Consider the following 9,973-nt stretch of genomic DNA (forward strand, 5'->3'; position numbering starts at 1 on the left):
CTATCATGTCAGCTGAAGACTGAACTCTTTGCTTCACCAGCTCATCATTTTGTTCATCTCTCATTGATGACACAATTTTGAGGAGATGCTCTGTGTATCCTTGTTGAACAAGTGCCTTCTTTACATTATCTGGATTAAAATACCATAAAATGTACACACATTGCTTTGCGAAGTGACATGACAAGGAAATGACACTACCTGTAACCTGTTTGGAGTTTTCAGATTGAAAGGAGTGATGAAAATTGTCACCAGAAGAAAATATGCTAAGAGCAAGCGAGAAATAATGGAAAGCCTTGGGTGTGGCTTAACTTGACAATTTCACACAATAGCAGGAGAATTGTCGAATGCCCAATGCCTTATCAACACACTGAATGCCATAGAATAAAGGACTACCTAGAAGTGGGCTATTGTGTAAAAGGTACTGTAGAAAGGGAAAGTATATCACACTTTTAAGAGGACATGTTGCTGCTAAGTGTGTATAAGTACCATATACATATATATGTCATTCACCTGTCAGGAGGTCTGTATAGGGAAAAACTGGGCCACAGGCCGAGGGCTGTACTCGAGATGTCAGGCTGTAGGATCCTTGCGATAATCTCAGAGATTCCTTTGATGCAGGGTATAGTCACTGTAGTAGTAGGTGTCAGGTTAGTGTTTGTTGCATTAGGTTCTGTATGGTTAAGTGTTGCGCGTAACAAAGTCACAGTTGTAGTTGTTCTTACTGAAAACATTGTCTAAGTACTTCTGTTCATCTGCTAAGCTGTCGTGTGAGTCAAAAACCAGTAGTGCGCGTCTTGTTAAGGTCCGTATTGTTGTAGCCTTGTGTGAAGTAGGCTAATGTAAGATGATTCGTCAAGGACTCTGTCAGTGTTGGTAGGTTTCCTGTAAACTGTTGTCTGTAGACTGTTGTCTCTATTGTTTGTTTGTAACTTGCAAGGAACAAGCCCTGGCAAGTTCCAAACAAACAATAATACTCTGGTAACGCTCCATTGACGATACCTTCACAGCTCTACACAAAGACGAAATGGATGATTTTCACGAACACCTCAACAGACAAAACGTCCACATTAAGTTTACCAAGGAGATCGAGGAGAAATATAAGATTTCTTTTCTTGACTGCTTGGTCATCGGTGACAACAACAGACTAAAGGCGACAGTTTACAGGAAACCCACCCACACTGACAGACTCCTTGACGAATCATCATACAACCCTACTTCACACAAGGCTACAACAATTTACGGACGTTAACGAGATGCACACTACTGCTTTGTGACTCAAACCACAGCTTAGCAAGAACAACTACAACTACAACTGCAACTCCGTTACATGCAACACTTACCGTACAGGACATAACACAACAAACACTAACCTGACACCTACCACTACAGTGACTATACTCTACATCAAAGGAACCTCTGAGATTATCGCAAGGATCCTACAGCCTTACAACATCCATGTTGCTCACAGACCCATCACTTCCTTATGAAAACTACTGACTAATGTCAAAGATATAGACCAACCTAAGGACAGACAAGGAGCAGTTTATAAGATCAAATGCTGCGACTGCGAGGTGAGACCGGTAGAAATTTGAACACTAGACTGACTGAACACAGACGAGCGACGAGGAACAGTGACATCAACAATAACATTGCTGAACACCATCTACACCATCTATAAATAAAAGTTGTCAAGCATTCATCCACTCTGATTGAAGCAGAAATGAACTGTTACTGATTTTTATTCCCAGTGACAGTCAAGAGGAAAAACTTACTCACCATCTAAAATAAGCGATGTTATAATCTCAAACACTAAATCGATTAATTCGTCATCATCAGACTCTTCCAATATCATCCTTAAAATGGCCACACCTTCACTTTCTAAAAAACTCTTTTTTCCTTTATCTGCAAACCACAAATCAAACATTATTTTAAAGCTAGGTTGTAGGCAATGCACATGGCTAGAATATAATTTATCTCTTTAATATCAGTAGTTGATAAAAGTTCTTAAAAATGATGTTGTTACACTTTTCATAAACTTAAAACTCCAATAATTTAAAATTATTTCACTGGCATTAATCACTGAGGCAAAACCCAGACTGCAGTATCTACATTCAGCATTGTACAGTTGACAGTGGCTGATTTCTAGCAACCTTTTTGACACTCTGCCAACTGTCAATGCAAAATGACTGGCAGCAATAAAAAGTTACATTACTGGTCGAATTTCAGAGTCTGTAGTATTATGAAAGGCACAATAAAAGAATTTTCAAAGAAGAACATAAAAGTCCAATCATTTACAGATGTCATTCAAAAACAACATTCTTCCTTCACAGTTATGAAGTGCTCAATTCTGGTCTACAGCTTTTGAAACTATGCCCTTGTTGCCCATAACTCTACTAATTTTGGTTCACCAATACCACAGTTTAAGGGTCAGCCAGGACCTTTCAAATAGTTTTGATACATTCCAGGATGCATGGGTGGGAGTAGTCATGTTGTCTTTCAATGAACAAAAAGCAAACAGCAAACAAGAGATTTTGGTAAGATGTAGCACTTCTCTCCACTTGTAATGTTCTTACAAATGAAACAACTTTTAGATGTACCTTCAAACTACAAGCTTCCTCACCTGTACTGACAAGCACAGATAATGCTGAAAGAGCCATTTGACAAAGACAAGGGTTACTGTGGAAACTTTGCTTTACAAAGCCAAACAAATAGGATACTGCACCAAATGACACAGCTTCATTAGCCAAAGCCTCTAAAAGAAAGAAAGGCAATTAAGTAAGGACTAAAGAGATCACCATGGATTGTGATACTGTAACATAAATTGATTGACTCTTCCTTGAAGTCTTGGGGACTAAATTATGGATACCCTAAATATCTGGCCAGTTTAGGCTGGTTTAGGCTGGTTTAGACGTCAAAGGTTAACTTTAAAAAGTACAGCACAGGGTTAGGGGGCAACTGAATGCTCACCCATACAGGGGTGAATCCACACCAACAGAACCATTGACAGGGACATTTAAGTAAATTACTTTACCATCATCACTAGCAACATTCAGCATGGAGCCACAGGCGGCAAGTTCAACTCTGTTGTCACTTTCCTCATCAAAGCTTTTCTCCAGTACTCCTAGCTTCTTGACAATCTTCTCAGCACCTTTGTTCTCCAACAGGACTGATTTTGCTTGCTCTGTAAAAGAAGATACGAACAAAAAGGTCAAGATATTAATTTTATGCCCATTGATTTTATACTGGAGATTTAATTTAGGACAGATAGGAGGCAGTACAGCCCAGTGGTTAAGACGCTTGCCTTGGGATCCGAAATTACTGGCTTCAAGACCTGTTCTGACCACTCACTGAATTTGTTCCTGGTAGTCCCTAGTTTAACTTCTTTGCCACACTTGTAAATAGCCAAATGGTTTGCCTCTGGCCTGTTGGGATTCTTAACACTTGTTGTTGTTGTTGTTGTTGTTGCTGTTCTGTTCTGTTGTTTCGTTGATTGTGTTTCATTGGCCTGAAACATCCCTACCCTACGGGGAGTGGTCAATTAAGTATGTATTGTATTTTTTTTCAGTGCATGAACGGGCGGAATTCAACAAATCCTGCAATCTGATTGGTTTCAGCGGAATTTTCTCATCTGGCCTGCTCATGGCGGGTGGAATCCTAGCCTTGGTTGCGTGATGACCTTAAATTTCCATTTCTTTTGACAATGAATCAGTTTACAAACAGAAGTTACTTTTTATTAGACAAGAGGTTTGGAAATATAATTCAAATAAAAATATTTCTCTTTGAAACGTTCAGTGATTTCACAGAGGAAGGGAGAGAGAGAGGAAAAAAAATTAATAAGTTATTTACCAGCTAAGGGTCAGTCCATATATAGTGAAAAAGCTGCCCTTGACCTGCAGCCTTGGGTAGCATTTTCAACACCTCAGTCACAGTTTTACGCTATACAGACCTCCCAGCTGGCAAATGGGTAACACATATGTACAGTATGAAATGTTGATTCTTAATGTGAGGCAAAGTGAGATTGTCCAGAGAATAATCTGTCTGTGCCATACATGTCCAATAAACACAATCATATTCAGGTCGTCTGTTGCTATTGCTGATCCATCAACACAAAAGTTGGGTTGTGAAAGGGCTAAGGATATGCTACATTCTTTTTCGTGTATGTGGACAAGAATGTAAATGGTTTCTTGGCATCAAGTTAGCAAACAACTTAATTTTAACATTTCAGACCTCTGGGCAGGAAATGAACCTACAATCTCTTGAACACCAGTTGGATGCACGCTCTAATGATTGCGCTAATAAACTCGTTGGGAGCTACAATGGTGATCAAAAGTTGTTGGGAAGGTTGAGTGCACCGCTTCACTTCACAACGGATTTAGAAAATAGATGTCTAACTCTGCTTATCTGGCACAGAATAGTAAAGGAACAAAGTCAATGTCTTTGAGTTAACATGTTCATTAAATGTAAGGTTTTAGTCTAGTAGGATACCCAGATCTTTGACTGTAGCAGTCCCATGTTTGTCTTTCTTTGTTAAAGGTTCTTTATCGACAAAGTGGCCTGCTGGTCTATGGGCTTAACAACATCATGCGACTCAACTTTCAAACAGAACTACTGATGTTGAACTGTCCAAATGAACCCATAAAATGGTAACAGGCAAAAGGATAGCTGAAAACTCAGTGTTCTGAAAAGGATTCACACCTATGACCAACGAGTCTGAGAGGGTCACGATGAAGGGGTATAATCATGGGAAATGCGCTTCACCTTTTTTTGGACTGGGAAAATGGGATGTACTGCACTGGGAGACACGGTGACCTCATGGTTAGTGTGCTCGACTCCGGATCGAGTGGTCCGGGTTCGGGTCCTGGCAGGGGACATTGTGTTGTGTTCTTGGGCAAGAAGACACTTTACTCCCACGGTGCCTCTCTTCACCCAGGTGTATAAATGGGTACCGGCGTAATGCTGGGGGTAACCCTGCAATGGACTAGCATCCCATCCAGGGGGGAGTAGAAATACTCCTAGTCGCTTCATGCTACAGAAACCGGGATAAGCTCCGGCTCTGATGGGCCACTTGGCTCGTAAACAGACTTTACTTACTGCACTGGGACTGGGATTCCGAAAAAGGGAATAGGATTTCTCTTCTTTAGATCTCTGTGACTCTATTATTTGACACATTTTCTCATACGAGCCTATTTTTTAAAATAAAAAAATGAAGTCCTGTATCAGTGATCTCAACAGTCATGTAGAATCAGTACCCACAACCATGTTTTTAGCTACCTGCAATCTTGGACAAAATTGTTGAGAAAACTCTACTTTTGGACTAAACTCTGATCACAAGTATGAAAAAGAAGCTCTCTTTTTGCCCCCCCCCCCCCCCCCCCCCAATCAATGTTGCTAGACGAAACAATGCATGCTGAACCTGGGCTTATCAACATTGGTTGTAGGGGGGAGGGGGATGGCTAATAATGTGCGATATTGAGGACATACAGTGTAGTGCGCAAAATAACCCCTGTTTTTAATATTCTCAATCCTTTTTGTCCAAGATTGTGGCTCAGATTTGGTAATTGGGATTTGGACCAAAATTAGGCTGGGAACTGGCATTTGGTACCCCCTTCCCTCCCCCCCCTCCCCCTCACCCCCTCCATCCTCCCCCCTCCTACCTTCATGATCCCTGTCAGATGTTTCACCTATTGAGCGATCAGAACTCCCGAGGATCTTGGTTTATACTGTACTAGTGTTCGACTAGTAAAGTGGACTTGACATAACGTTGAATAGTGCAATAGAAATGAAATAATGGGTTAGAATTGCCAAGGTGACATTTTACAAAATTGACAGACATTTGTAAAACCTGGTGTAGCTAATATCAAATTTCAAAGGGTATTTTTACTTTTTTTAACTTCCGATTCTTCGGCCTCAATGTTTTTCTTTAATTTAAACATCATACCATTTTCACAGCTGATATTTCCAATGGCCCTCAAGGCTTGCAGAACAATATTTGGGTCCTCACTTTCAAGGTATGATAGGATGGTAGAAATAAGACCCGCTTTTACACAAGGAACTCTGGTTTCTTCTAAATATAAGCAAGAAAACACATTAAACTCCTAAGTTTTGACATGCTGAACAAAATTATTTGTTTCAGTTGAATCAGGTTTAATTTATTTTATTTAACCCCTTGACCCCTGGGAGTGCGACTTAACAGATTTTACTCTGTCTAATGCTAGACAATTTTACTTGTCAACTGAGGGTGTCCTAGGGAGTTTGAGATGTCAATGGGTTAATAAAATAAATTGAAACTGATTCATCAAAAGTGCGGAGTGTTTAAAAGAACTGCCAACTTCTAGCTCAAAATTCACTTTGTTTTGCACTTGATATCAGTGACTTGGCCTTTATAAAATCTCTCGGAGTCCCTAAATTTTAACCACCTCACTCTCTTTTCTGAAATATTAAAATATTAACTCCCTGAATCCTGAACCGCTCTACCTCACCCCCCCCCCCCCCCCCTTCCTCCCCACTGACGAGTAAAATTGTCAAAATGTAAAACGAGTAAAATCTATTATGGTAAGTCTCCCCCTTAGGAGTCCATGGGTTAAGCCTCTGTCCAAGTGGCTCTGCCCACTGACCTGATTTTGCAATCTCAGCAATCAACATTAACACCTTGGCTTGGCTTTCAAGTGTGTCTACGTCAAACAATTCCAGGATCACATCAAGAATGCCTTGAATTGTTGTTTCATCAAATGGTTCTGAAAAGTAATTATTATTAACTTACTGAAAACTAATTCTTGTTGTGTGTCCTATTTCACAAAGCTTGGATGGCAGAGCAGATATGGTATCAACAAGCTGAATGCAATACCTTGAGCCCATATTGCATACAACTAATTTGAGAGCTTTTCTAAGATAAATCCACAAAGAGTTACCAGTAAATAACTGTAAGTTTAAAGTGTCACTGTGACCAAAAAATTAGTTCTTATTTTTCCTTGAATTTCAAAACTATGTTAACTAAACACTAAGTGACCAAAGTTTGAAGCTCTGATTTAAAAAAGACACCTGTTCATTTAAACTGAAATTTTCTTATCTTCTTTAAGATCGAGAGAGCTGGATCGAGGAGAAAATGACGTCAAAGGCTCACTAGTTTAAGAACGCAAAGCATGTGTACCCCGCGGAAACTATATGCAGCTGGGGAGTTTTGGGCTTTCAGACTTTTCCTCGTTTTGCATACATAATAAGCTGGAATCACACACTGAAAGTTTAAGCTACATGTAGTGAGCCTTTGACGTCACTTTTCCCTGGATCCAACCCTCTGAGCTCAAGTCAGTCAGTTTTTAACGTGACTAATGGTGGACCACGAAATTCAAAAATTACACTCAAAGTAAACAGTCTTTGATAAAAGTCAAAGCTCAAGATTTTGCCAGTCAGTTAAGCAAACACACTCTCAAAATCTGAAGAAAAAAGGAAGTGATTTTTTTTAAAATTCACAGGGGCACTTTATTTTTAAAAGATTTAAACATTACCCTTCTAGCAAGAGGAAGGCCTCATATGATAGGCAATGAGGGATTGATAAGCTGTTAGATCTGTCTGTGCCACTTTATCTTATAGCTCTTGTTGGAAATTTAAAGCACTACTATGACCAAAAATCAATTTTACTTTTTCTTTGTATTTCAAAACTATGTTAACTGAACACTAAGTAAGCGAAGTTTTTAGCCTTCATTTCCAAAAGGCACCTGTTTATTTTGACTGGAATTTTCTTATTTAATGGTCCGCCATTACTAACTTTAAAATCTTGAGAGAGCTGGATCGAGGATAAGATGACGTCAGAGACTCACTAGTTTAAAAATGCAATGTGTGTGCATGTGCGTAAATTAATATGCAGCACAGGAATGTAGAGCTTTCAGACTTTTAACTTGTGTTTTGCATGTATAATAAGCTGTGTTTACACGCTGCAGTTTTAAGCCAGTGAGTCTTTGATGTCATCTTTTGCTCGATCCAACCTTCTCAGGTCCAATTGGTCAGTCTTGAACGTGAATAATGGCGGACCGTGAAACCCTGAACTTGCACCAAAAAAAAAACAGTCTTCGGAAAAAATTTGAAGCTCAAAATTTTGCCAGTCAGGTGTCCAGCAAACACGCTTTCGAAATCTGAAGGAAAAAGGGAAGTAAATTTTTAGATCATAGTAGCACTTTAAATGTTGGAAGCACTTTGTTAGCCAAGCCTTCAGGTGGGGCAAGAGTAAAGAGCAAGGCACCACCCACCCCACCCATACCATACTTTAAGTTGCTCATTTGTACAAAGCCATTTCAAAAATGTCAACATGGTTATTTTCATAGGAAACGTCGACCATATAATGCCAAAAAACAAAAGGAAAAAAAATTGCCCAAGAAATCAGAGAACTGCTTCAGCTATGTTTGAACAGGCAAGTGTAAGGATGGGAGAAAATTAAAAGAGACTATATCTATTTTTAATACAATAAAGATCTCGTCTTATACAATCAATGCTCTGGTCATACATTAATTATTCTAATAATTAAGCACCTTTAGAAGCCAAGAAATAACATAAGCAGCAAAATAACGTCACCTTGCTTCGATTGAAGTGCAGTTATGATAGAATCAGCCGCTTCAGAATCTAGCGTTTTCTTTTGTTCTGCATCGAGCTTTAGCTTCTGGAGAAACTCAGATAAGTCTTTCATCATGCAGTGCGTTTTTTAGGCAGTGTTTACATCTCGATGTGCAGGAACTTTTTTTCATCAAAACACTATCTGAAAAATTATCTGATAGGGTGGGAGCAATGGTCACAATAGTTGGGGTTACATGAGGACCTATGCGTGCGATTTTTTTGGGCGTGACGCGTGATGTCACGCTTTTGCAACGCTGTGAGGCCGTCTTGAAGAAACATGAATTTTTTGGAAATGAAGTTTAATGTTGTTGAAAAGATTAGTCCCCCTTTTCAGTTATTTAAGGGAACCAGCTCCTTTATAACTTTTTAAATTTTTTTCGTAGTAAAGGAATGGGATCGCTTTGTGATAGTAACGCTATCTATTAGTGACGAGCCTATGTAGCCTATTGTAGATTACTCCTATTGATTTTTTGGGAGAGACGAGAACACACAAACTCAACAAGTGTCTGGTGACAAATCTGGGCCACGTTATTGTTGCTTATTCGAATGCCGGTTCTTCCAGTGTGCCAAAACTGTTTATTGATTGCCTGTCGCCCATCCTATTTGCTCCTAAAAATAAGTGAAAATGGGCAGCCTTTAACGGGTACATAGAAATATTATTCTCTGGCTGCATTTTTCACGACCCTCACACAATTCCCTCACACGCCTTTTTATGAGATTTCATTGCCAAATTGCAATTCAACCAATCAGAGAAGAGCACTATTCGTTACCTGCTCAAAATCTTGCTCAACTGGATCAGTCACAAGAGTTCTCTCTCACTTTTAAGTAAAATGCATTTTTATCAGGAAGGTAAAACTTTGTTGACAAGTGCAGCAGGATTCTGAACTGAGGAGAAGAAACGTTGGTGTCAATTAAAGGAATGTACGATATAAGAAAGTTCGACATTAATTCGCTATGCAAAGTTGGTAAAAGGTTGAGCTTTTCACAATTTTGCTCTTCCAGCAGAATTTTGAGAAATGAAAGAGTTTGTCACAGACGTTTTAAGTACCGCGGGGATTAAAGGTCTATCCTTGAAATTTCTTCCTCATTGCTTTGTCGGGTATCTGGTAACTTGCCCTTTAGAAAAGACTAATAATACGAGCGTTTTTCATTGGGCTTATTTACTGTCGTCCGACCGACCAATATTAAAACAAAAAAAAAAGCGAAAAAGATAAGGGAGGTAATGACTATGTAAACAATTTCTTTAACTTTTAATCTGAAATATAGACATTGGTTTTATCTGTAATTTCAGTTTCACATCAAGCCCAGAGTTTTAAACTGAAATTACTTTTCCACAGGAGAGGCTTTCTGTTCGCGTGCAGGTAAATATGTT

At 39.2% G+C, this 9,973-nt stretch overlaps 1 protein-coding gene across 1 annotated transcript in view; it reads right to left on the reverse strand.

Annotated features, from left to right (window-relative positions):
- Positions 1-8,785, reverse strand: part of LOC137985051 (rap1 GTPase-GDP dissociation stimulator 1-like) — a 21,229-nt gene extending 12,444 nt beyond the window's left edge. Inside the window, exons 1-7 of the mRNA XM_068832487.1 lie at positions 8,563-8,785; positions 6,615-6,734; positions 5,939-6,064; positions 3,032-3,181; positions 2,621-2,752; positions 1,777-1,902; positions 1-129 (exon numbers count right to left, since the gene is read on the reverse strand). The exon at positions 1-129 is cut by the window's left edge and continues 18 nt beyond it. Coding sequence (XP_068688588.1) covers positions 1-129; positions 1,777-1,902; positions 2,621-2,752; positions 3,032-3,181; positions 5,939-6,064; positions 6,615-6,734; positions 8,563-8,677 — 898 coding nt within the window. The 5' untranslated portion in view covers positions 8,678-8,785. The remainder of the gene's footprint in view (positions 130-1,776; positions 1,903-2,620; positions 2,753-3,031; positions 3,182-5,938; positions 6,065-6,614; positions 6,735-8,562) is intronic.
- Positions 8,786-9,973: the final 1,188 nt, after the last annotated feature.

The sequence above is a fragment of the Montipora foliosa genome, chromosome 14, assembly GCF_036669935.1.
Source record: "Montipora foliosa isolate CH-2021 chromosome 14, ASM3666993v2, whole genome shotgun sequence".
Taxonomy (NCBI): Eukaryota; Metazoa; Cnidaria; class Anthozoa; order Scleractinia; family Acroporidae; genus Montipora; species Montipora foliosa.